The following is a 26,772-nucleotide window of genomic DNA, read 5'->3' as shown; positions in this document are numbered from 1 at the left end:
AAAGGAATAACTAGAATAGTTATCTCATGTAAACATCAAAAAAAAATCTGGTAAAAATCACCCTGAACAATGTTAAGACAAATGACAATTCAAAAATAATAAACTCTTAAAAGGCAAATGACAAATAATAAACAAAGGGGCGTAACACAAAGGGACAATGTCCTTAATATATAAAGAATGCTTAGAAACAATAAGAAAAATATTACAACAGTCCATAAAAATGTGAACAAAGGATATGAACTTTGAGCTCACAGAGGAAGAGAAACAAATGGTTCTTAGTCACAAGAGAAGATTCTCAACTTCATAAGGGAAGTGAACATTAAAACTACACCACAATGCGATGTTTAACCGATCAGATTGGCAAAGATCAAAAGGTTTGATAACACCTCCTGTTGGTGAGGCTCTGAGGAAACTGGCACTCTCTTATTCTGATGATGAAGAAGGAAACTGGTACCAACTCTATGCAGAACAAGTGGTAATATCTACCTAAATGACAAATGCACACAGCTTCCAAGCCAGTTATCACATTTCTAGGAATTTCTCCTTCAGATACAATCGCTTGTATGTGAGATGACGCAAATGCACTTGTCCATCACACACTGCAGCACTTTATTGTGGCAAAAGGTTGGAAACAACATCATATGTTGCCAACATCATGTGAGCATCCATGAGAACACATCCATGAGAACATACATTTCATTCAAACATAGAGGAATACTGCTGCTGCTGCTGCTAAGTCGCTTCAGTGTCCGACTCTGTGCAACCCCATAGACGGCAGCCCACCAGGCTCCGCCGGCCCTGGGGTTCTCCAGGCGAGAACACTGGAGTGGGTTGCCATTTCCTCCTCCAATGCATGAAAGTGAAAAGTGAAAGTGAAGTCACTCAGTCGTGTCCAACTGTGCGACTCCATGGACTGCAGCCTACCAGGCTCCTCCGCCCATGGGATTTTCCAGGCATAACTCTAAAAAGGGGACCAGCAAGCTCTGTTCACTGACATGGAGTGTTCACCAAGATATACTCAAAGTGAAAAAAAAGAAGGCCACAGGATGGTTTGTGACCATTTATGCTAGAAATATAAATAAATAAAGGAGGGGCTTTCCTGGTGGTCCAGTAGATAAGAATCCACCTGCCAATGCAGGGGTCACAGGTTCAATCCCGGGTCCAGGAAGATTCCCACATGCCTCAGAACAACTGAGCTAGTGCTCTAGAGTCCATGAGCCTCAACTACCAAGCCCATGTACCACAACTACTGAAGCCCGAGCACCGAGAGCCTGTGCTGTACAACAAGAGAAGCCATTGCCACGAGAAGCCTGCGCACCCCAATGAGGAGTAGCCCCCACTCGCCACAACTAGAGAAAGACCATGTGCAGAACAAAGACCCAGTGTAGCCATAAATCAATCTTTTTTAAAAAAATGAATAAATGGAAGTGTAGGTATTTGCTTGAAAATGCCTAGAATATCTCTGGAAGTTCTCAGAAAAAAATCTGAGTAGTGGCTGCTATTAGATCAGAGGTTCTCAAACTTTATTTCATTATTACACATTAAGGAGCAATCATTTTTAGACATTTTTTAATTGCCCTGTATAAAAGTTTAATGCCACAGAACCAGTATGTATCTACCATATCTAAACATATACAGTCTATGTATGTCTGTGCACATATCCCCAAACCACTTTTCACTCTTTGAGGATAATATCAGGCTGCTCAGGTGGCTCAGTGGTAAAGAACCCGTCTGCCAATGCAGGAGACATAAGAGATGCAGGTTCGATCCCTGGGTCAGGAAGATCCCCTAGAGGAGGGTATGGCAACCAACTATAGTACTCTTGCCTGGAGAATCCCATGAACAGAGGAGACTGGCGGGCTACAGCCCATGAGTTCCAAAGAGTCAGAGACGACTGAAGTGACTTAGCATTTCATGAGCCAGAGAAGGAGCCACAGGAGACCTGGATTTGATCCCCAGGTCTGGAAGATCTACTAGAGGAGGAAATGGCAACCCACTTCAATCTTCCTGCCAGGATAATCCCACGGACAGAGGAGCCTGGCAGGCTAAAGTTCATGGGGTTGCAAAGAGTCAGACACAACTTACTGACTGAATAAGTCTGAACAACTGAAAGATTGCATCTTAAAATTTGACACTTTGTTTATCATGGAATTTTTTGCATTAATGTTGATTTTTTTACGTGCATTGATGCCAGGAGCTGAGGGTAGAGAGGGATACAGAGTGATGTCTATGGGTATGGGGTTTCTTTCTGGGATGATGAAACAATTCTGGAGGAGACAGGGGTGATGGCCGTACAACCTCATGAATATACTAACTGCCTCCGAACTATACACTTCCAAAGGGTGAATTGTATGGCACAGAAAACACTCTCAATTAAAATCATTGCATTGGGACTTCCCTGACAGTTAGGACTCTGCTTCCACTGCAGGGGGCGTGGGTTCAATCCCTGGTCAAAGAACTAAGATCCTACCTGCTACATGGTGTGACCAAAAAAAACCCCAAAACAAACAACAAAAAACATTGCACTGAAATATTATTTACTTGATAAGCCCTAGAGATTTAATGCACAGTCTAGAGCATATAGACAACAATACTGTAATCATCAAATTTGCTGAGACTGGAACTTTATTATTCTAACCACTAAAGAGAAATTATAATAATGGAACAGAGGTGATAATGATAGTGATGTGCGTACGTGCTAAGTCACTTCAGTCGTGTCCAACTCTTTGGACCCCATGGATTGGAGTGGGTTGCCATGCCCTCCCCCAGGGGATTCTCCCGACCCAGGGATCAAACCTGCATCTCTTAAGTTTCCTGCATTGGCAGACAGGTTCTTTACCACTAGCTACCTAGGAAGCCCCAGTAATAGTGACAGAGGTATAAATATTACTACAATGGCAATCATGTTACAATGTAGCAATATATCCAATTAGCATGTGGTACACCTTAAATTTACACGATGTCATATGTGAAGCATATTTCAAGGTTTATTCACTTTGATTACTGAGCTGTCAGGCAGAATGCCTCACTCGCCTTGCCCTAATCTCAGCTGTGTGTATGAAGACAGGGGAGGCGGTGAGGCACTGAGACAGTGTGCATGAGGCTGGCCCAAGAAGTAGAGACTGGAAGGTCAGGCTCCTGGAGACCCTGGCCACAGGGCTTCCCATGGAAACCAGGAAGTCATCGGCACTGCCACCCATACCTACGGTGGGACACCTGCAGCTGCTTCTTGGCCCCCGTCCAGCTCACTGCCCCAGGAGAAGAGGGACACAGCCAACACTCACCCCACCCAAGCACAGTGTAATTAAATTCTGGTTTTAGCAGGACTGTTCACACAATCACACATGTATTCCTACCCCTATTACCTGAGGTCTCTTGAAACTTTGCATGGACAGACATGGCTGCCAGATGGGGATGGGGAGGTGGAGGGAGTACTGGGCCAGGTGACAGGGTTCAAGGTCAGGGGGACTTTCCCTCCACCTCAGGACCTTTGCACAAGCTGTTCCCTCCACCCAGAGCACTTTATTTTCTTGTCTTTCCTGAGTTAATGCTATGCCCCTGCTTCAGATCTCAGCTCTGGGAAGCCCTTTGTGACCACCCAGGCAGGTCAAGTCCTCCAAGCACCAGGCTTCAGCCTAACATGTATCAGGATTATACATTATGTCTGTCTGCCCAGGTGACACAACTCACTTCAGCCTCCCCCAGTGAACTGTGACTTCTGGGAGGTCTGGACACTGATACATAGTAAGTCCTCAGCCAACACTTACTTGACAGTTTGAGAGCTTTCTGCCCAGTGGAAGAAACAGATAATAAACATGGAAAGAAATAAGACACATGGTAGAAAATGCCCTGAATAAAATTAAACAAGGTGATGTAGGACCTCCCTGGTGGGCCAGCAGTTAAGACTCCTCACTATCAATGCAGGGGGCCCAGCTTCAATCCCTGGTCAGGAAACTAGATCCCACGTGCCACAACTAAGACGTGCCACAACCAACTAAGTATATATAAATAAATAAGAAAAAAAGAAAATTAAACAGGGTGACGGGATGGGTGATAGGAGAGGATCCAAGAAGATGAGGGAAAAGCATTCCAGACTGAAGGACCCACAAGGACCAGCGTGACGGGTTTGGGGATCACAGTGGATTGGGTGGGAGGGAGCAAGGGAGGGGTGACCACAGGTCATGCAGGCCCTTATGAAGCACAACAATATTAAACTTGCCTGAGACTTCAATATTAACAATATTAAACTGCATTGATGGTACAGTGGTTGACAATCTTCCTTCCAATGCAGGGAACATGGGTTTGATCCCTGATCAAGGAGCTAAGATCCCCCATGCTGCAGGGCAACTAAGCCCACACACTGTGAGGGAACTAGAGAGAAGCCCAGACCCCACAACAAAGACTCAGCGCAGTCAAAATTAAATTAAAAACATATTTAAAAACAATATTCACACATTATAAATCAACAATACTTCAATTAAAATAATTAATCTTAATAAACATACTTGGCTGTATGTGGAATAGAACATACTCCAAAACATGTAAAAATTTTTTTTTAAATAAACTTTACCAAAGCTCTGTGATCTTGGAAAATGCTGAAGATTAAGAATCCCCTTCCCAACCTCTCATGTTCCACCTTTCACGGTTACTCTAAGGAACCACCCTCCCATACGACTTAGAGGAGTCCCACAGACAACATGCTCTGATGGTTAATTTTATGTCTCAACTTGACTGGGCCACAGGGCCCAGATATTTGGTCAAACATTATTGTGGGTGCGTCTGGGAGGGTATTTGTGCATGAACTAACATTTAAATCTGTAGACTGGGTAAAGCAGATTGCCCTTCCTGGTGAGGGTGGGCCTTGTCCAATCAGTTGAAGGCTGACTAGACCAGAAAGCTGACGGTCCTCCTACTAAGACAGAATTCCACCTGCCTGAAAGACCATCTGTTTTCTGGCCTTGGGACTTGAACTGAAACCTCACTTCCTCCTGTTGATCTCAGTTTGAGCCTGTAGATCTTGAGATTTGCTCATCTCCATAATCACACAAGCCAACTCCTTATAATAGATATTCCAGGCTACAGACATATATCTAGAGCTACAGGTAGATCTATAGACAGATATTATATCAAAGTGGATAGATATCTAAATAGATATAGATATACATATGTAGTATGAAGTGAAAGTGGAAGTCACTCAGTTGTGTCTGACTTTTTCCAGCCCCATGAACTGTAGCCCACCAGGCTCCTTTGTCCCTGGGATTTTTCAGGCAAGAATCCTGGAGTGGGTAGCCATTCCCTTCTCCATGGGATCTTCTCGACCCAGGGATTGAACCTGGGTCTCCCACATTGCAGGCAGATTCTTTACCATGTGAGCCCCCAGGGAAGCCCAATATATAGTATAGATATGTAATATATAGATATATTATGGATATGGGCTTCCCTCGTAGCTCTGTCAGGAAAGTATCTGCCTGCAATGCAGGAGATGTCAGCAATGCAGGAGACGTCAGCAATGCAGGAGACTCGAGTTTGATTCTTGGGTCAGGAAGATCCTCTGGAGAAGGAAATGACAACCCAATCCAGTATTCTTGCCTGGGAATTCCCATGAACAGAGGAGCCTGGCTAGAATGTATAGGTATATAGAGATATCTATATTAAGATTTAGACAGATCTATAGATATCTCTAAGATCTATAGATATCTATATTATATAGATATTATCTATATATTTATAGCCATATGAAAAGTGAAGTGAAAATGTTAGTTACTCAGTCATGTCCAACTCTCTGTGGCCCCATGGACTGTAGCCTGCCAGGCTCCTCTGTTCATGGAATTCTCCAAGCAAGAATACTGGAGTGGGTTACCATTCCCTTCTCCAGGGGATCTTCCCAACCCAAAAGTCAAACATGGGTTTCCCGCGTTGCAGGCAGATTGTTCACCCTCTGAGCCACCAGAGAAGCTCTTATAGCTGTGTAGAGATAGAGAGATAAATAGATAGAGGTATATATAGTGGATAAAGAGAGACAGATGAAACTGTAGATTGATAGAAAGATGATAGATAAATAGATAGATGATTGAAGATTGATAGATGATAGATAAGATAGACTGATCCACTCTATCTGTTCTATGAAGAATCCCAATACAGATTTTCTTGTGTGCCTGTAACAAGACCAGATGCCAACCCTCCAAATTTCCATTCTTTGCCTCCTAAATGAGTAGCTGGACTGGGTGTCCCCACTGACCAGCTAGAACAAAATGCTTGCCAACCAAACTTTGCTTAACTCCTCTCCTTCCTTCAGGTCCCTGAACCTAAGCACCAGCAGACAGCCCACTGAGAACAGGCTGGCCCAGCGCAAAGTATCCTCTCATCCGGTATTTCATCCTGCCCCTCTCTCATCCCCTCCCTACACCTGGTCCTCTTCTGCCTTGTTCACTGTCTTCATGAAAAGAGCGCCCTCTGGCCTCACTCTTGGGAGGCTTGCAGACTCCACAGTCAGAGCCTTCTCCCCAGGGCATCATCTTTCTGCTCTCCCCTTGCCATAATCCTTTTGAATAAAGGCTCTCCTTACTAAGTCTGGGCTTCCCTGGTGGCTCAGACAGTAAAGAATCTGTCTGCAGTGCAGGAGACCTGGCTTCGATCCCTGGTCCAAAAAGATCCCCAGGAGAAGGAAATGGCAATCCCCAACAGTATTCTTGCCTGAAGAATCCCATGGACAGAGGAACACGGGAGGCTATGGTCCATGGGGTCGCAAAGAGTCGGACACAACTGAGCGACTAACACTAACTAACTTACTGAGTCCAGATTTGTTTTTTTAACTGACAGCTGCAGGGAAGACTTCAGATTTTTTCTTCTAGGAGCAATAGGGCCCCATGGAAGGCTTGAGAGCAGGGGCGGGGCGCCTTTGGGACAACCAAGTGGATTCAGGGAAACCATGAAAATGCTCAAGCTGTAGATCTAGCTGGAGAATGGACAGATTTAAGCTGCATTTTGGAGGGCGAGTGGGCAGAACTATGAGAATTAGAGGCAAGTCTCTGGAGGTCTCCAAACCTCCAGCAAGTTAAATTCCAGAGAGTTCCACTGTTTGTGGCAAGAACAGCCCAGGAAGGTGGCTTAGCATCGGAAAATAAGAGTAACCTTGAGGCAGAAGAGTTGTTGTTCATCAAGGAGGCTTAGAACCACAGAGCATCGGAGCACTCAAGGAAAACTGGCTGCCCGGTGCGCCCTCGGCACAGCCGGATTCGAACCCAGGTTCCCTGTCTCCCAGATCCGGCTGGTCCCACTGCTCTCCCTTATTTCCGGAGAATCTGAAATTTGAATGATTCCTAGGTTTCACCAGGGAGACAGGAGACAGACATTCTGGGTAGCAGACCACCAAGCTTCCGTGTGGAAGCTGGAGGTGGCGGGGAAGTGGGGCGGAGCTAGGGGCAGGAAGTGGATAATAATAGCCTCTAGCCCTTCCTACCTGCCAGACTCAGCTGCGCTCACCGCCCAGTGCGAGTCACCACCTGCACTCGTCTCTCTGAGGTTGGGACTAATTGATATTATCTCCCTTTTACAGAAGAGAAGACAAGGGCCCCGGGAGGGGATGCTAAGATCCCTGAAGCAGTCCAGAGCCGCCTCGGCCTGGGACCCCGGGGCTAAGAGGGCGTGGCTCCCAGCCATTCCCCCGACCCCGCTTTAGAACCCCCCACCCAGGCCCCAAGACAGGAAGACAGTGCCCAGGACAGCCCTGCTAGAGGGCGGGGGAGGGGATGCGCCAAACCGCGGACAGGGTTTCTCAGAATTTACAGTAGGATGGGGGGAGGGGACGCTTGGGCTGCCCCCCAGGGCCTGCGCAACCACAGGGAGAGTGGGTGCCGGAGAGGCGGGTGATGGGGGTGGGGAGGCCCAGCTCAGGCCTTATGAAAAGGGCCTCCTCTCTCCTCCATCCCTCCACCTCACCCCCCACATAATGAGGAGACTTGTGGGGCCCCCTTTACACTAGGCGTTAGCCTGTGTGTGCATGTGTGGTTCATGTCTCCACGGAGGCCCCGGTACACAGGTATACATGCATGTCATGTCACACATGCACACCCAGGCGAGGCGGGGGGGTGCGCGCGCACATACGCGCGCACACCTGCTCAGTGAGTCAACTCAGGTAGACCCAGGCGTTTCACCCCCAGTCACCCAGGCACATCACAAAACCCAAGATAGATAAGCCCCCAAGCTGAGCAGCTGGAGTTCGTCCCCTATGAACAGAAACTCCAAAATAGCAGAAGCTAGAGCAGAGTTGAGCCTTGCCCAGATAAGACCGCAGATTTCTCATTCTGGAAGTCAAGGAGACCTTCCTGATTACACAAGCGCAGAAAGGCTCCTTGGAGGTCAGAAATGGAGTGATGTCAGCCTACTGATAGGCCTCTTTGCTGGAATTCATCTTGGCTAAGAGATGCGCACGCACACAGGAGGACGCTGCGATACACCCAATACGGGCTCAGGAAAAGCAAGATGAGAGGCCAGAGGAAACCCGGAAGACATGCCCCATAAAAGTGATTCAAACTACCAGGAGGGTGCGACTCTCTCCGAGCCCACCCGTGTGTCTATCAACACGTACCCCTTTTTCCTCCTAACAAGCACTTTACTTGTTTCACTACTTTCTGTCTCTGCGTGGAAATTCATTTCTGCACAGCTGACAGGCCAGGGGCCTGGGCACTGGCCAGTGGTCCCCGGTGGTCTGGTGGCTAGGATTCAGTGCTCTCACTGCTGCAGCCAGACTTCAGTCTCCGGCCGAATCGAAACCTTGCTTCTAGCGGCTGCAGGCTGAGGCCACCGGAGATGGCCCCCGCCCCCATCTCCCTGAGGGCAGTGTGTACAGGCTGGGACCAAACCCGGGGCCATGTCCTTCCTTCCACATTCCCCCTGCAGGTTGAACCCAGTTCTCTGGCCAATTTCTTCCTTTCCATCCCTCAATTGGCCATCAGTCCTCTGTGCAGGACAGACTCGATGGCAAATTTTTTTTTAACTTGAGGTGAAATTCACAAAACAAGAAAAATTAACATTTTAAAGTGAACGATTCCGAGGAATTTAATGCATTCAGCACCACCTCTATCTCAGTCCAAAACATTTTCATCACCTCCAGAGGAAACCCCCTGCTCAAGAACTCATCACTCCTGACTCCCCCCTCCCCACCCCCTAGCCTCTGACAACCAACCATCAACCACTATCTGCCTGTGTGGATTGGTCTGTTTTGAATATTTCATATAATGGAATCATACAACACGTGGCCTTCAGGGACTGGCTTCTTACACTTATGCTTTCTAGATCTCAGATCAAATGTCACCTCTTCCAAGAGACCTTCCCTGACCTCCCGCATCCCCAGAAACCTTGGCCCACAATCCTCAGCAGCATCTGACGTAGTCTTGACCTTCTGATTCTCTCAGTGGTCCTTCTCCCCAAAGGCACAGGCTCTAAAGGACAAGGATAGGTTTCATCCTCTCTGGAAAGTTGTCAGTGACTGAATGAATGACCCGTGTGACTCTGTCCTTTCCTGTCTCTCTCTGCCCGGTAACGTAGCCTCAACTTCCTCTTCAATCCTCAGATTCAGTACAACAGTATTTAATCATGCACCTACTGCTTGAGAGGTCCTGTCCCAGATACTGGGCTCCCCCAGGGGAAACAACAGGTGGGATCCCCTTCCCCACAGCACCTTCATCATCCAGGTGGAAGCAGTCTACCTGGTGTCAACTTAAAAACTATTTACAACCTAAAAGTTGAGAGTTATGTTTTATTCAGTGGAAATTTTTAAGACTTTAAACCTGGGAGACAGCATCTCAAATGACCCTGAGAGAACTGCTCCTCTGAGGAGGCAGGGGAGGAGACAGGTTATTTAAAAGTTTTGCAATAAAAGATAAGTAGTCTGAACATCAAAATATGATTGTTAGTTAAAGAAAACCAGATATCCCAAGTTAAGGAATTTAGCACTTTTCTATGTAGGGGAACATGCAAGAGCCTGGAGTCATTGAAATTATTCCTTTCTTATGCAGCTCAGCTCTCCAGGGCCAGTAACCTTTGTTTTCACATCTTGAGCTCCCTTGGTGCTCACCGTAGGGAGTGGCTGCAGTCACTGATGACTGCTGAACATGTTAGTTGCTCAGTCATGTCCAACTCTCTACGACCCCATGGACTGTAGCCCACCACGCTCCTCTGTCCATGGAATTCTCCAGGCAAGAATACTGGAGTGGGTAGCCATTTGCTTCTCCAGGGGATCTTCCCAACCCAGGGATGGCTGCTAGACTGTAGGTATTCTTCTCCTTCCTGAGTGCTCTTAGGGCTCACTGGCTCACCTTGGAGGGTTGCAATCGCTGATAAACTGTGACATCCCTGTTTACTGATATGGCATAAAATAGTCAATTTCTCACTGCCGACACAGGATTTAACTGCAATCAAAGTTGTTACTAGAAGGATCAACTGTTCCTATCCAACTTGCTTATTCATTCCACAGATATTTATGGAAAACTTACTGTGTGTAGGATTGACATAAATATTAATATCTGGTATTTTACAGTGGGTGTTGAAGGATAGTCTTTCCTAAGAGAGCAGTGTTTGGGACTTCCCTGGTGGTCTAGTGGCTGAGACGCTGCACTCCCAGTGCAGGGGGTGGAGGTTCAATCCCTAGTTGGGGAACTAGATCTCCCCTGCCACAGCTAAGAGTTTGCATGCTCCAACTAAAGATCCCACATGCTGCAACCAAGACCTGGACAAGCCTAAATAAATAAATAATTTTTTTTCAAAAAAGTAATGTTTGAACCAAGAGAGAGTCATTTAAAGACTGAAGGTAAATAAAGCATTATAGGGAGAAGGAATAGAAAGGACAGAGACCTGAGGATTTCAAGGAGGAGAAAGTTGGCCATGACACCAGTGCAGTGATGAGGGGGATGAGTGGCCCATTCGCTGCTGACTGTTTGAGGTTAGGCAGCATACATTTAACTGCCCCAAGCCTCAGTTTCTCTGTCTGTTCATGAGGATATAATAATGAAGCCTTTTGTAGAAGATGAAACAAAATCCAGTGCACAGGGACCAGCTCAGAACTGGCAGCCGAGAGATGAGCCCACCTGTCCTGGGGGATGGACTCCAGGGGGTCACAGCTGTTGTTGGGTAGGTGTAAACCTCTGCCTCCTCCACCCTTTCGTCTTGCAGAGCCAGTCTCCCACTGTTGCCAGCTGGAGCCAATTATCTACAGCTTATCTACAGCCCCTCCAATTTACCTGAGCCCCCTCCACCTCAACTATTCCTGCTCACTACCTTGCTGACCTTTCCCCCCAGCCTCAGCAGGTCCTTCATCTTTCTGGCATTCCACCGCTCCCCCCCACGCCAACACACACACATCTGAAAGCCCACCCTCTCACACTTGCCCTAAATGGGTTTTTGTGGAAGGCAGTTTTACGAAGCAGAAAAGAAAACCACATGAATTTTCCTTCCATGAATCCTCCTCATGGAGCAGCTTTACCTGCTTCATCCCCTCACAGCTCAGAGAGGGTCGGAAACAGGGATAGATGAGCAATTTGGCAGGAGGGCTGAGGGGGACGGCCTGTGGCCACCCGTGGGAAGATGAGGCACAGCAAGGCTGTGGTCAGTCACCCCTTTTCTCAAGATGATGAGCCAGCCAGCTCTCCTGTGCTTGTGTGGTGGCTTTATTTATTTTCACTCAGTCTCACACACCACAGGATGGAGTGGGGTGGGAAAGAAGGACAGTTATAGCAGAAATACACTCAGAAACTCCCCGGCACCCCCATCTCACTCAGAGAGGAAACCAGAGTCCTCACCTCGACCCACAGGCCCTGCGTGACCTGCCCCCCATCACCTCCCTGTCCCCACCTCCTCCCACTCTCCCCCTCCATCACAGCCTCAGCCACATGAGCTTCCTCTATGTTTCACCAACTCACCCAGCATGGTCCCATTTCCAGACCTTGGCACAGACAGTTCTCTTAGCCGAAGGAGGGGGTCTTCCCCCAGTACATATATAGATCCCTCAACTCTGTTCAAATGTCATCTTCTCAGCAGGGCCTTTCCTGATCTCTCAATTTCAATTTTTATGACTCACCCAACACTACCTCTCCCAATCCCCTTACCTCTTTGTTCTCCATGACGTTTATCACCACTGACCCTGCTATACATTTTTTCTTGTTTATTTCTTTTATATGTCTCCCTCACTAGGCTGCTGGCACTACAGAGTCAAGATTGTTCATTGCTCTTTCCTCAGTACCTGGAACATGGTATCCGATCAATAAATATTTCCTAAATGAGTAAAGGAATTTTCTAAATGAATGAATGAATGAATGGTTATGATGACTGAGCTGTAAGTTTAGCCCCAAGCCCCCTGGTGGCCAAAGCAGAAAGAGAAACAAGATTAGTTACATTCTCTGTGAGGATGAAGGGCTTCCCTGGTGGCTCAGATGGTAAAGAAAGGCAGGAGACCTGCAGTTGGATTCCTGGGTTGGGAAGATCTCATGGAGAAGGGGATGGCAAGCCACTCCAGTATTCTTGCCTGGGAAATCCCATAGACAGAGGAGCCTGGCAGGCTACAATCCATGAGGTTGCAAGAGTCGGACACGACTTAGGGACTAAACCACAACCCACCACAAAATGACACACACACATACACAAAGAGATGGGTTAAGCAAAACTTATAAACATTTATGGGAACATTTAGGAGACTATCTTCATGACCTTGAGGCATGGAAGGATTCTTAAAAAAGACAGAAATGTACAACTGTAATAGAAAAGAAGGATACATTTGGCAACATCTGATTTTAGAACTTGTCTTCAACAAAATCTGCCAGAAAAAAGATGAAAAGACAAGTCAGGCAAGAATGCTGTGATGTTCACATGTGACAGAGGATGTATATCTGGAATATATAAAGAACTCTGAGAAATCAACAAGAAAAAGGTAAATATCCCAGCAGAACAGGCAATTCATAGAAAAGGAAACCCAAGTGGTCAACAGATTTTGGCAAAGATGTTCAGCAGATGAATGCAGGTTAAATTCATTTTACACTCACCAGATTGGCAAAAACCAAACAGTTCATAAAAATCATTATATGTCAGCACAACACGGACATCCTCTGCATACAAAGGAGTGTGGATTGGTAATACCACTCAGTGGAACACTTTGACAGTGTCAAGGTTGAAGACAAACACCATGCAAGTCTGCAATTTCTCTCCTGGGTATATACCAACAGTAAACTATGGCCCTTGGGCCAATTCTGGCTATACCTGTTTAGGGAAATAAAGTTTTATTGGAACACAGCTATGTCCACTTATTTACATACTGTCTATGGCTGCTTTCGTGCTACAATGAAAAGGTGGAGTAGATGCAACAGCGGCCATCCCACAAAGTCAAAAATATTCACTCTGGCTGCTCCGTACAGGAAGAGTTTGCCAAACTCTGCTCTGGGTCACTGCTTCTCAAACTTCAGTGTGCATACAGATCTCCTGGGAACCTTGTTAAAACACAGATTCTGACTCAGCAGTTCAGGGAGGAGCCTGGGACTCTGCATTTCTAACAAGCTCCCAGTGATCCTGATGATGCTAGCTCATAGATCATGACTTGAGTGTCAAGGATCCATGTAGCACAGGATTCCACCAAGATGTGTCTGTGAACCCTTGCAGACAAAACTGAGAAACGTGGCCTCATCAACATTTTCAACTCATTTTATCTCTGCCCCAAGAAGTCATCATTCATGTGGGCAGAAACTTTCATTCAACATCTGTTGCACATTCACTATGAGCCAGGCACACCCGAAGCAGGAAGAGAATCTCATGCATTGATAGCCAAAGAAATCTCCCCAGCCTACAAGGATGGGTAGAAGAGGAAACATAACATGTGGTTGCACAGTGTCCTAAAATCTGGTCCCCAATTCAATCATGTTGTTGCACACATGACCCAAGGGGCCCGTGGATGCCCCAGGGTGGAACATGGCATGGGATAGTTCTTACAGCAGCAACTCCCAGGCAGCCACATGGAAGGCTGCAGTTGCCTACTGGCTATCAGAGGGCAGAGGCCACACCTACGGCCCCAGAGCCCATCAAATGAGTAATCGAGAACAGTTTAGACATTTGTGCAAGTTTCCACTTGCAAGCACTTCAGTGTGGAATACTTCTTCCCTCATCCAGTTCCTGTTTGACACACAGAAGGAGATTAAAAAAAAACATTTATTGAAAAATATATATGCATTTGATGAATGAAGAAATGATTCATATTCAATCCCAAGAACCATCATATATAAATGACATTGACAAAAAAATAGTAAAGAGCCAGGTCAGGGTGAAGGGAAACAATTTTGAAGAATGAGAGGACATTTCCCCTGAAGACAGCACTACTCTGGGGTTGGGAGCGTGAGTGCTTTCTAAAAAGGAAAAGAAGAGAGAGGAGTTAACATCTGTCGAACACTTGCGTATGAAATGCTACACATTAGTAAATGAGATTTAATCTTCTCAAACCATCTGAGGTAGGTGTGGTGGTCTCTACTTTGGAGAAGAGGAACCAGAGGCTCCACAGGCCACCTCCAAGTAGAGGGAGGGGTGGGGCAGGGGGTCTGAGTGGTCCCCTGTGGTAAGAATAGGATCAGAGGTAGAAGTTTTCAAGCAGTGGGTTCTGGCTCTAGAGAAGGAACAGTAATGGGGTTTTGAAGGGAGTGAGTTCTCCGTCCCTAGAGGAATTCAGGTAGAGACTAGATAACCACTCATCACTAGATTCTCGGAGCCCCTCCAGATGTTGAAATTCTATGACCTGTTTTAGGCAGATCCTTCTCTGGGCTTTTCCAACTGGAGCTGGAAGGTTAAAAGGGACTTGAATGATCCAAGGCCGCCAACCCCCATTCCCCTGAGTACATGGGGTGTGAGTGAGCTGGGCTCCGACACTTCAGACACACCAAGTGAGTGGACTCACCAAGAGGAAGCACCAAGCTACCCACATCTCCCAGAGGTGGTATGCTACGCCCTGACTTCCTTCTTCTGTCTACTTGTCAGCATTTTTTAACATTTCTAGCGCCAAGCCTGCATTTAAGGCCTCTATGCATGATCACCCACAACTATGTGGCATCTTTATGTTGAGAGCCAACTTCTCTGCACCCCTAGTCTACCCCTTTCCAACAGTGGGCTCTGGCTAAGAAGGGAACAGGCTAGAGCTGCCACCTCCAGGCAGCCCTCCTTCCTGTCTCCTCAGGATCTTCTTGGGAGATGTAAGTCTTCAAGCCCAGGATGTGTTCTGGGGCTGAGAGGTCTTCTAGGATACAAGTAGCCAAAGAGAGAGAGAAGACTAACATACACACCCTTAGATACTGAGGATCTGTTCCAGAGGCTTGGGCTGTGACTCAGCACACAGAGGAAGCCACCTGAACTGGGTAAGTCTGACCTCCACACGAGGTGGTAAGTACACACACCCGATCCTGCAAGAAGTGAGGAGTCAGACATCCTAAAATTTTAACTCCTCCTTCAGTATGGCCCTCAGTGTGTCTGTTCCCAGTCCCCACCATCCCCCTAGAATAGGAACCCCAAAGCCAGGAAGCTGTTCTCATGCTTGTTACTAAGCTGGGCACTATGAATTGTAAAGAAATGAGTGAGAGAATGAATGAATGAATGATCAACTGAACACATGAATGAGTGATTAAATGTATAAAAGTATTGATGAATGGACAGACATATGGGTAGGTAGATGAATGGATGAATGGATAGGTGTGTAGATTCAGAGTAAAGTGGTTGGGTGGATGGATCAATAGATCTAAGGATGGATAGATGGAAGGAAGGGTGGGAGAAAGGGAGAATGGGTGGGTGAGTTGATGTGATTAGATGGCTGAGTGTTCAGATGAATGAATAGACAAATAGAAGAATGGAAGGAAGGTAGGATGGATGGACAGATGGATGGACAAATGCATAGATGGGTGGATGGATGAGTGGACAGATGGACACATGCAAGGATCAGTGAATGGATGAATGGATGGGAAGGCAGACAGAAGGATAGACGGATGGATGGATGGATGGATAAATGGAAAGAGGAAGAAAAAGTGACTACCCAAAACATATTTCAGGCAGAATAGGAACCATGATATGACCCAAGGTCCCACAGACTCTCCTCTTGAAAATCTGGTCTGGACACTAAAAAGTGGATTCTATCCCCAGCCTTGCCCAGTTTTTGGAGCTGGGTCAAAGCCAAGCCACTCATACTCCCAGACAAACCCATGATCAGTCCCCACTACAGCCTTGCAGGCCTGGCCTTGCCCAGGGGAAGCTTTCAGATGGGGCTCCCGCCACTCTCCCAGCCCCAAGGTACACTGCTGGAAGCTCGGGACTTGATTCGCAATTTATGGGGCAGGGAGGCCTGAGCCAGATCCTCCTGGGGATGGTTCTCAGGGACCGGGCAGGCCACTCTGGGAGGCAACCCCATGGGATCCACACCGGCTGTCAGCAACACGTCAGAGGACCCTGAGGCCTGGTATGCAGTGGGTATGGGTGACCACAGCCCCCAGCAGGGCCTGAGCTCTGGTCTGGGGCCCCCATGCCTATCCAGGAGGTGACAGCTGAAGAAGGCAGCAGGCAGGGCAGCCTGCAAGGCCATGTCCACTCTTTTTGAGGCAGGGTCCTGGAGGGACCTGGGAGGAGTGGCCAGGCTAGTCCACCTGTGAGCCACTAGGCAGCGCCAGCATCCTGGAACCCCAGCGTCCAAGGAACACGGTCTCAAGAGGCAACCGTGGGAGCCAGGTAGAGTCAGGGTCTGATCAGCCCTAGGACTGGAGTCCCCAGGCCAGGGGGAATCCCATAGCAGAGTAGGCAGGGTCCGGGTCCCACCCGTGGCGGGCAGGAGGCCAAAGCGATGCTTGAGCGCCCGCAGCTCAGCCCTGAGCAAAGCATTCTCCTCGAGCAGGGCGGCCAGCCGGCCCTCCAGGGCCGCGTCATTGAGACGGCGCTTCTCGCGGGATCTCTTGGCCGCCTCGTTGTTCTTCCTGCGCTTCTCCCAGTAAACCGTGTCCTTCTTCTCTTCGGGCATGAACTCCCGCTGCCGGCGCACGGCCGGACCGCGGACCCGCGCTCCCGGCAGAGTTTTGCGGTGACCGTGGGGTACATCCGGGAGGACCAAGAGACCCACATCCACGGTCGCCTGGGAGCCCTGGGGGAGGAAAGACGAATTCTTGGACTGGAAGCAGGAAATTGCCCTGAACGAGTCCCTCTAATTTATCCTGTATCTCCACCATCCCCAGGGGAGGGACCCAGGAAAGAGTGGAAATTGGGCTGGAGAGCTGGGTGGGGGCAGAAAGGAGTGTAGCAGAAAGAGTGGGGAGCTGATGGGATGGTTTGATGTCTGAGGGAGAAGTGGGTGAGGCTGCCAGAGAGAGGATGGATTTCGGGCTTAAAAGGAAGCCACTGGAGTCAGGGAGAGTAGGTTGGGTACCATATCCTCAGGAAGACGGAGGCTCTTTCCCAGGAGTTCTTACTACTGAGGAGGTCAGCACACAAGCCAAGGGCTCAGTTCAATCTGAGCTTCAGGGTAGGATTCTTGGAGACCCAGAGAGACACAGGAGGAAAGCCAAACCTAGAAAAAGAGAATATGTGTCCGTGGAGTTAAACTGAGCCAAGGTGGGGTCAGAAGATAAGCCACTACTCACCTGAAAAGTGCCAAGGTTATACACCAAGATCTCCATCTGCAGCCAGAGGTTTCCACCTGCCCATCCACCCTACTTATATATATTCATAAGGTCTTCTATTCGCCCACTCACTCAGTCATACACCCTTCACCGACCTACCTAGCCAGCTCCCATTCCATCCATTCATCCCTTCATCTACCAAGCATCTATTTATCCATCCATCCCGGTCCCATCACTTCCTGGCAAATAGAAGGGGGGGAAGTGGAAACAGTGACAGATTTTATTTTCTTGGGCTCCAAAATCACTGCAGATGGTGACTGCAGTTATGAAATTTAAAAACGCTTGCTCCTTGTAAGGAAAGCTATGACAAAACTTCACAGTGTGTTAAAAAGCGGAGACATCACTTTGCCAGCAAAAGTCTGTATAGTCAGAGCTATGTAGTCATGTACAGGTGTGAGAGTTGGACCATAAAGAAGACTGAGTGCCAAAGAATTGATGCTTTCAAATTGTGGTGCTGGAGAAGATGAGAGTCCCTTGGACTGCAGGGAGATCAAACCAGTCAATCCTGAAGGAAATCAGTCCTGAATATTCATTGGAAGGACTGATACTGAGGCTGAAGCTCCAATACTTTGGCCACCTGATGAGAAGAGCCGATTCATTGAAAAAGACCCTACCTAATGCTAGGAAAGATCGAACGCAAAAGAAGGAAGTGGTAGAGGATGAGATGGTTAAATAGCATCACTGACTCCATGGACATGAATTCCATCTCCATGGATATGAATTTGAGCAAACTCCAGGAGATAGTGAAGGACACCCATCCATCCCCCATTTGATTGTACAATCCTCTGTCTATTCCTTGCCCAGTCACTCATCCATCTGTCAATTCATTCACTGTTAGCTTTATTTTTAAAATAATATTGTGCCTACAGGAAAAATAAAAAATAGACAAATTGGACCTCATGAAAATGTTTAAATTTTGCACAACGAAGGACACTATTCACAGAATAAAAAGACAACCCACAGAATAGGAGAAAATATTTGCAAATCATAAAGCTGATATAATTTGCAGATTACATAGGTATTTGTATCCAGAATATATAGGAAACTCCTAAAACTCAACAACAACAAACACCAAACAACTCAATTCAAAAACAAACCAAGGACTTGAGTAGACATTTCTCCAAAGAAGCTATATAAATGGCCAAAAAGTACATGAAAAGATACTCAGTATCACTAATCATTAGGGAAATAAAAATCAAAACCACAATGAGATACCACCTCACACCTCCTCAGATGACTACTATCAAAACAGCAGAAAGTAGCAAGGGTTAGCCAGGATATGGAGAAACAGGAACTTTTATGAACTGCTTGTGGGAATGTAAAATGGTGTAGCCATTGTGGAAAACGTTACGATGGTTCCTCAAAAAAAAATTAAAAATAGAATTACCACATGATCCAGCAATTCCACTTCTGGCTATACCTGCTAAATCACTTCAGTCGCGTCTGACTCCTTGTGACCCCATGGACTGTAGCCCACCAGGCTCCTCAGTCCATGGGATTCTCCAGGCAAGAATACTGAAGTCAGTTGCCATACCCTTCTCCAGGGGATCTTCCCAACCCCAGGTATTGAACCACCCTCGTCTCTTAATCTCCTACATTGGCAGGTGGGTTCTTTACCACTAGCACCACCTGGGAAGCCCAGTGGATATATACCTAAAAGAATTGAAAGCCGGGTCTCAAAGAAACATTTGTACACCCATGTTCGTAGCAGCATCATTCATAATAGCCAAACGGTGGAAGTAACCCAAGTGTCCATCAACAGACGAATGGATAAGTAGTCCATCCATACAGCAGAATATTGTCCAGCCCTTAAAAGGAAGGAAATTCTTAAAAGGAGACCCTGCTTTCAATTCTTTTGGGTATATATCCAGTGTATAAGGCTTCCCAGGTGATGCCAGTGGTAAAGAACCTGCCTGCCAACGCAGGAGACATAAGAGATGCATTATCCATGCCTAGGAGTGGCTTGGCAACCCACTCCAGTATTCTTGCCTGGAGAATCCCATAGAGAGAGGAGCCTGGAGGGCTACAGTCCATAAGTTCACAAAGAGTAGGACACAACTGCAGTGACTTAGCACACACACTCATATGTATAACCAATGTACTTACTTGTACGCCTGAACCTGACACAAGATTATACTATGATAAAAAGACTTTTTGTAAAAAAGGAAGAAAATTCTGACACATGCTTCAATGTGGATGCAATTTAAAGGCATTATGCTCACTGAAATAACCCAATGACTAAAGAATAAATTCTCCTTTCGTATGGTTCCACTTATTGGAGGGACTTAAGGTAGCCAAGAATGGTAGCCCACCAGGATCCTCCGTCCATGGGCTTCTCCAGGCAAGAACACTGCTGTGGGGCTCCATGCCCTCCTCCAGGGGATCTTCCCAACCTAGGGACTGAACTTGGGTCTCTCTCACGGCAGGCAGATTCTTTACCATCTGAGCCACCAGGGAAGCCCTGAGTAGTCAAAGCCACAAAGACAGAAAGTATTGATAAAACGTGGTGGTTGCTGGGGCTGAGGGAAAGAAGTGAGTTAGTGTTTAACGGATATAGAATTTCAGTTTTAGAAGATGGGAAGAGTTATGAAGACGGATGGTGGTGATGGCTGCACAATCTGTGTCACGTGAACATACTTAATACCACTGAACTGTACGCTTAAAAACGGTTAAGGTGATAAATTTTATGATATATGTATTTTACCACACTAAGAACATTTTAATAATAATAATTTTGTGCCAGGCATCTTTCCATCCATATATTCATTTACTGGTCCTTACTGGTCCTTACTAAGCGCCAGGCATCTTTCTGTCCATATATTCATTTACTGGTCCACTCACCCGCCTTCTATTCCTCCATCCTCTCATCCATCTAACACATCCTTCCTATGTGCCAGTCATCCTTCCACAAATCCATTCATTCATCTCTATATCCCTCCATGAGTCCACCCATCCACCCAACTAGTAAGAAAGCAATTGATAAGAACTTCCCACATGACTAGTGTTGAAGAACCAGGATGTTAAGAATAGGAGCAAGGGACTTCCCTAGTGGTCCAGTGGTTTAGAATCCACCTTGCAATGCAGGGGATGTGGGTTGGATCCCTGGTCAGGGAACTAAGATCCCCACATCCCCTGGAGCAACTACTGAGCCCACACGCTCTGGAGCCCAAGTACCACAACTCGAGAGCCTCTGTGCTCTGGAGCCCCACACCACAGCTGGAGATCCCGCATGACTCAACAAAGGTCCTACATGTCACCATAGAGACCAGATGCAATCAAATTTAAAAAATATTAAAGAAGAGGAGCAGATGAGGACTTGCCTGGTAGCTCAGCTGTAAAGAATCCACCTACAGTGCAGGAGACACGAGTTTGAGTCCTGGGCCAGGAAGATCCCCTGGAGGAGGAAATGGCAACCCTCTCCAGTGTTCTTGCCTGGAGAATCCCATGAACTGAGGAGTCTGGCGGGCCACAGTCCATGGAGTGTCAGACACAACTACGGGACTGAGCAGACAGAAGAAGCAAAGTCATTAGATTCCCAACCCCTAGAGTGCAGCTCAGAAAAGATGCCCCGGGGACACCCCAAGGATGGGGAACCACCTCTCTTACCATAGCCCATTTCCCCACGTTGGTTTTCCTGAATTTTCTGATACAAAGATCTGGTCTCTACTGAACCCCTGGGTTCCCGGCACCTAGGATGTCATCACCTTCTGTGATTCTGATGCAAAACAGGATGAGAGGAAAACCAGAGCAAGGTATGAGCGTTCTGACTCAGCATGGGCTCAAGGGAAAAGTGGACACTGGGGGCTGACAATTTTGTTCCAAAAAAACACTGAAAAACCTCCATGAGGACAGCATGTGCCTTTTTTTTTTTTTTTGGTCTACCATTGTACTCCTGTGCCTGACATTGGGCTCATAGATAGTAGTGGGTAAATAAATATTTGTTGAATGAGTGAATAGCCACATAAATGAATAAAAACAGAATCTTGTTCACACATAGAGAGTTTGGCCCTCCCATTGAACTGCCAGTCTAAAACTGTGAAACCCACTTCATCAGCCTCCTTGCTTTGGCCACCAGGAAACTCAGCACTGGGTTTTGAGATGAACTCTAGTGGTTTCTTGAGTTGGGAATGCAGTTTTTCTCCTCTAATGTTATGGTTTGAAGTTAGTCTTTTATTCTGTGCTCTTGGCCATGTTTGAAAAAGCATGGAGGCATAAACAGTCAAATAACAACACTCCTAGGAATTCTGACCATAATCCTAGACCCACATTTTGCAAAAGTTTATTCTCAAGAATCCCAGTGGCCCAGCTTCCCTGATGGCTCAGTGGTAAAGAATCAGCCTGCCAATGCAGGAGACAACAGGTTCAACCCCTGGTCCAAGAAGATCCCACATGTCGCAGAGTAACTGAGCCCATGCACCACAGCTATGAGCCTGTCCTATAGAGTCTGGGAGCTGAGACGCAACTACTAAGCCCACTCGCCCTAGAGCCCGTACTCTGCAACAAGAGAAGCCTCTGAAATGAGAAGACCAAGCACTGCAGCTACACAGTAGACTCACTCACCACAGCTAGAGCAAACCCCGTGCAGCAACCAAGATCCAGCACAGCCAAAAACAAAGAAAATTATTTTTTATAAAAGAATCCCAGTGGCAACAGTGTTCTGCCAAAAACAAGAGATAAAAATATATTTGAAAAATATTGCAATCCTTGTTCTTATATGAAAATCACAAACACGTGGGAATCATTAAAGGCTCTGACGAGTCCTGCAAAAAGGTTTAACTTGTGTTTGACTTGGAAGTTCTCAAATGTATTTGGCCATGAAATATTAACTTCACAAAACATCTTGGGATATATATTTTTTCATTCGCTCATACAACACTGTGCCAGGTTCTAAGGTGGTTACTGGGCTGGCAGAGGAAAACTGAACAGTCTCCCTGCCCTCACAAAGCCAGGAGATGATGGGTGTCAAAGGCATATCCCAGGACCCTGGGACCAGCGTCCAGAGGGCACCATTCTGGCTCGGGGAGAGAGGATGGGGGCCAGCTGGGCTGGAAAGGGAGAAGGACGGCCTAAGGGTCACCTAAGCCCAAGTCAAAGCCAGCAGATGCCCAGGGAAGGAGGCAGTGCGTGGGCTGGTGGTCAGTTACAAGAGGAACCGGAGGCTCTCACGCTATGCCCATGAGGCCGACAGGGTTCAGCCTCACTGTGCGGCTCCCTGCCCGAGTCCCCTCCTCTCTGTGGCTTGGCCAGAGGCCCCCCTAACCACCACCCCAACACCTCCACAGGAACCCAGAGGGAGATGGGGCAGTAGATAGCTCAGCTGCCTGAGTTTATTTAGAGAATACGCAGCGAGCGCTGGGCTGGGCCTTCCTGTGGTCGTGGAGGAGGTGCTGGTGGGGGCAGGCAAGTCAGGGGACACTTCCCATGAATCAGCCAGTGAGGGGAAGAGGAAACCGGAAAATCTCCCTCAGAGGTGGCCCAGCGCAACTCCACCCCAGCCCCATCACCCTCCACTGACTGACTGACTGCTGGCAGTCAAGGCTCTTCTCAGTTCCCCCAAGTGACGGGGAACTCATTCACTACAGTCAGCCGCTGCGAGGCTGGGTGACTTCTCATAGTCAAGAAGGTCTTTCTGACAAATACCATATGGTATCACTTATATGTGGAATCTAAGATAGGACTCAAATGAACTTCTCTACAAAATGGAAACAGACTCACAGACGCAGAGAGCAGACTTGTGGTTGCCAAGGCAGACGGGGTGGGGAGGGAAAGGACTGAGAATTTGGGATTACCAGTTGCAAATTATTATATATGGGATGGATAAACAACAAGATCCTACTCTAGGGGCTTCCCTGGTGGTTCGGTGGTAAATACGGGCTCAATCCCAGGTACAGGAAGATGCACATGCTCCAAAGCACCCATGCTCCACAACTATTGAGCCTGTGCTCTCGAGTCTGGGAGCCATAGCTCCTGAGCCCATGCACCATAGAGCCTGTGCTCTGCAACAAGAGAAGCCACGGCAAATGAGAAGCCTTCACACCAGAACTAAAGAGTAGCCCATGGAGAAGGCAATGGCACCCCACTCCAGTACTCTTGCCTGGAAAATCCCATGGACGGAGGAGCCTGGTGGGCTACAGTCCATGGAGTCGCTAAGAGTCAGACACGACTGAGCGACTTCACTTTCACTTTTCACTTTCATGCACTGGAGAAGGAAATGGCAGCCCACTCCAGTGTTCTTGCCTGGAGAATCCCAGGGACGGGGGAGCCTGGTGGGCTGCCATCTATGGGGTCACGCAGAGTCGGACACGACTGAAGCGATTTAGCAGCAGCAACAGCAGCAGAGAGTAGCCCCTGCTTGCCTCAACTAGATAAAAGCCCATGCGGCAACAAAGACTCAGCACAGCCAAAAATAAAAATAGAAATAAATTTAAAAAAATTTTTAAGATCCTACTGTGCTTGCCTGGTGGCTCAGATGGTAAAGAGTCTGCCTGCAACGCAGGAAATCTGGGTTCAATTCCTGAGTCAGGAAGGTCCCCTGGAGGAAGGCAAGGCAATCCACTCCAGTAATCTCGCCTGGAGAATTCCATGGACAGAAAAGCCTGGTGCGGTATAGTCCATGGGGGTTGCATAGAGTCAGACATGACTGAATGACTATCACTTTCACTTTTCACTGTATACCACAAGAAACTATATTCAATATCCTGTAAAAAAAAATCATAATGGAAAAGAATATGAAAAAAATATATGTGTATAACTGAGTCGTTTTGCTGCAGAGCATAAATTAAACACTGGAGAAGGAAATGGCAACACACTCCAGTATTCTTGCCTGGAGAATCCCAGGGATAAAAGAGTCTGGCAGGCTACAGTCCATGGGGTTCACAAGAGTTGGACATGACTGAGCAACTAAACCAGCACCATAAATTAAACACAACATGGTAAATCAATTATACGTCAATAAATTTTGTTTAAAAAAAAGAAGATAAAGAAGAAGAAGGGGAAGAAGAAAGAGGAGGAAGGGGAGGGGAAGGAGGAAGGGGAGAATGAGGAGGGGGGAGAGGTCTTCCTGGTACAGAGCAAAATCCACCTTCACCAGACTTTTTTCCCGTTAGAATGTGTTCTCTGTGTGAGTGTTCGAGAAACTCCTCTCTCTGGCCCCTAAGGATGTGATGAACTGACATTCACATTCCTCTATTCCTATTCCAGTCTCTAAGGAAAGTGGTAATGTTTACTGAGCACCTACTGGCATCTGCGTGCCAGGCATATGCAGTGTCTTACTCTGCACTCACTACCACTCAAAGAGAAACACTCAGTTATTGTCCTCATTTGACAGATGAAGAAACAGCTGAGAGACCCCGTGACTTACCTGAGTCAGCAACAGACACCAGAGCCCACACTTGAACACATCCGCTGAATCCTCCCGGCTTTTCCCCTACTTCTTCCACTGAGGACAGAGTTTTGCGTTTGTTTAGCACCTCTGAAGAATAGAGGTCGGTGTCCACAGAGGAAAAAGGGGTCCAGCGACCGAACAGCTGGCAATGGGCAGGGCTGAGATGAATGTCCAGGCTGTCAGAATGATGCACGGATGGACAGAGGAAAGAGCTTCAGCCAGTTCTGCCTGGGTTCAGATTTTCCCTCCCAGCTGAGTGTGTGGGGGCAAGTCCTGTCACCCCTCTGAGCTTCCAATGCCTCATTTAAACTGAAGGTAATAGTGGTACCTACTTCACTGGTTCTATAAAGAATGAGATCATAGGTGTGAAGAGCCAGTACATAATAGTACAAAATGAGCCACAGGGTTATTTTTTATTTGATGGTGATGGTAGAATCCTCTCCCACTAAGCTTCTGCTGCCAGACCCTAATGGTTATCTGTGTTGAAAACACCCACACAAAATGGAAACAGACTCACCGACCTAGAGGACAGACTCTGTGGTTGCCAAGGAGGAGGAGGAGGTGGGGGAAGGAAGGATTGAGAGTTTGGGATTAGCAGACGCAAACTGTTATATATATGGAATGGATAAACTTACAGTCCATCCAACACAATGGTATCGGTTTATAGATGATGAAATTGGACTTCCATCCAAGATGGCAGACCAAGTACCCACAGAGACCTCCCTTGTTCCTCCTCCAAACACTTGGACAGAGAAGCGCCAATGTGAACCAGAGATCAAAGCAGAGATGCCCAGTGACAAGGATGCCCCCACCCACAGAAATGTAGGGCCCCTAATATAGGATGTCAAAGATGCACATTCTCAGAAGACTCAGAGGACAGGGGAAGAGATCCTGAAGAGATGAGGAATTCACAACCACTTCATGAAGTTGCCAAAAACTCCCCAACTGGAAGAATTTACATCTGCAGAAATAGAGATAATCAGTGCAATCTTCAAAGAGTTTTACAATGAATAGATAAAGCGATTCAAAAAGATAAAGGAGGGAATACTAACCATAAGACCAGAACAGGAGGTTATAAAACAAAAGGAAGTAGATATTTTAAAAGAATGAATTTCTCAGCTATGAAAAATATAGTTACTAAGAAAAAAACAAAAAAAACCTCAAGACATGGGTTGCCTAGTAGAAGCAGAAACCGAGATCCAGATTTGGGAACAGACTTACCAAGGTCAGATGGAATTTTAGTGGCCAAAATGGAAATAGTACTCAGAGCTCAGCTTTGAAAAGCCCAGAACTGAAGTCTAGCTCAGGACCTGAGCCTGAGGCCATCTATGACTCTCCAAGAGTGTTCCATGGCTCCCCTCTCTCTCTTGTCTGTTTTTCTTTCCTTTCCCTGTATTATAAGGTTGCTGCTGAGCTGAACTTCAAAGTTCCTTCCTGATGAGAAACAGGGCTTCCATTGTCTGACTGGACAGGGTGGGAATGAAGGGTACGGAGCAAAGCATGGCCCTCTCCTCCCAAATTAGAATTTAATTAAACAGAATCTTAATGTCAGAAGAGGAATAGTTAGTATTGGCCATGGGATGCTGGTCTCTGAGCCTCTGATTCCTCATCCATAAAATGGGTTCACTTCACTGACAAAGATCCATCTAGTCAAAGCTATGATTTTTCCAGTAGTCATGTACAGATGTGGAAGTTGGATCATAAAGAAGGCTGATCACC

At 47.0% G+C, this 26,772-nt stretch overlaps 1 protein-coding gene across 1 annotated transcript; it reads right to left on the bottom strand.

Moving 5' to 3' along the window:
* Positions 1–14,206: 14,206 nt before the first annotated feature.
* NFILZ (NFIL3 like basic leucine zipper) lies at positions 14,207–17,666 on the bottom strand. Its single transcript, XM_059888911.1, has 2 exons — positions 17,631–17,666; positions 14,207–17,194 (listed from the first exon to the last, which is right to left on the bottom strand). Exons 1-2 carry the CDS (start codon positions 17,664–17,666, stop codon positions 16,262–16,264), a joined length of 969 nt encoding a protein of 322 aa, XP_059744894.1. The 3' UTR covers positions 14,207–16,261.
* Positions 17,667–26,772: the final 9,106 nt, after the last annotated feature.

This window comes from Bos taurus, chromosome 7 (assembly GCF_002263795.3).
Source record: "Bos taurus isolate L1 Dominette 01449 registration number 42190680 breed Hereford chromosome 7, ARS-UCD2.0, whole genome shotgun sequence".
Taxonomy (NCBI): Eukaryota; Metazoa; Chordata; class Mammalia; order Artiodactyla; family Bovidae; genus Bos; species Bos taurus.
This window is presented reverse-complemented; position numbering and strand designations above follow the sequence as displayed.

Bases quoted from the DNA above. Each gene is read 5' to 3' on its own strand.
- NFILZ (XM_059888911.1), bottom strand. From the start codon at position 17,666: ATGGAGATCTTGGTGTATAACCTTGGCACTTTTCAG. The intron at 17,195-17,630 runs GTGAGTAGTGGC...AGGATAAATTAG, and splicing joins ATAACCTTGGCACTTTTCAG to AGGGACTCGTTCAGGGCAAT.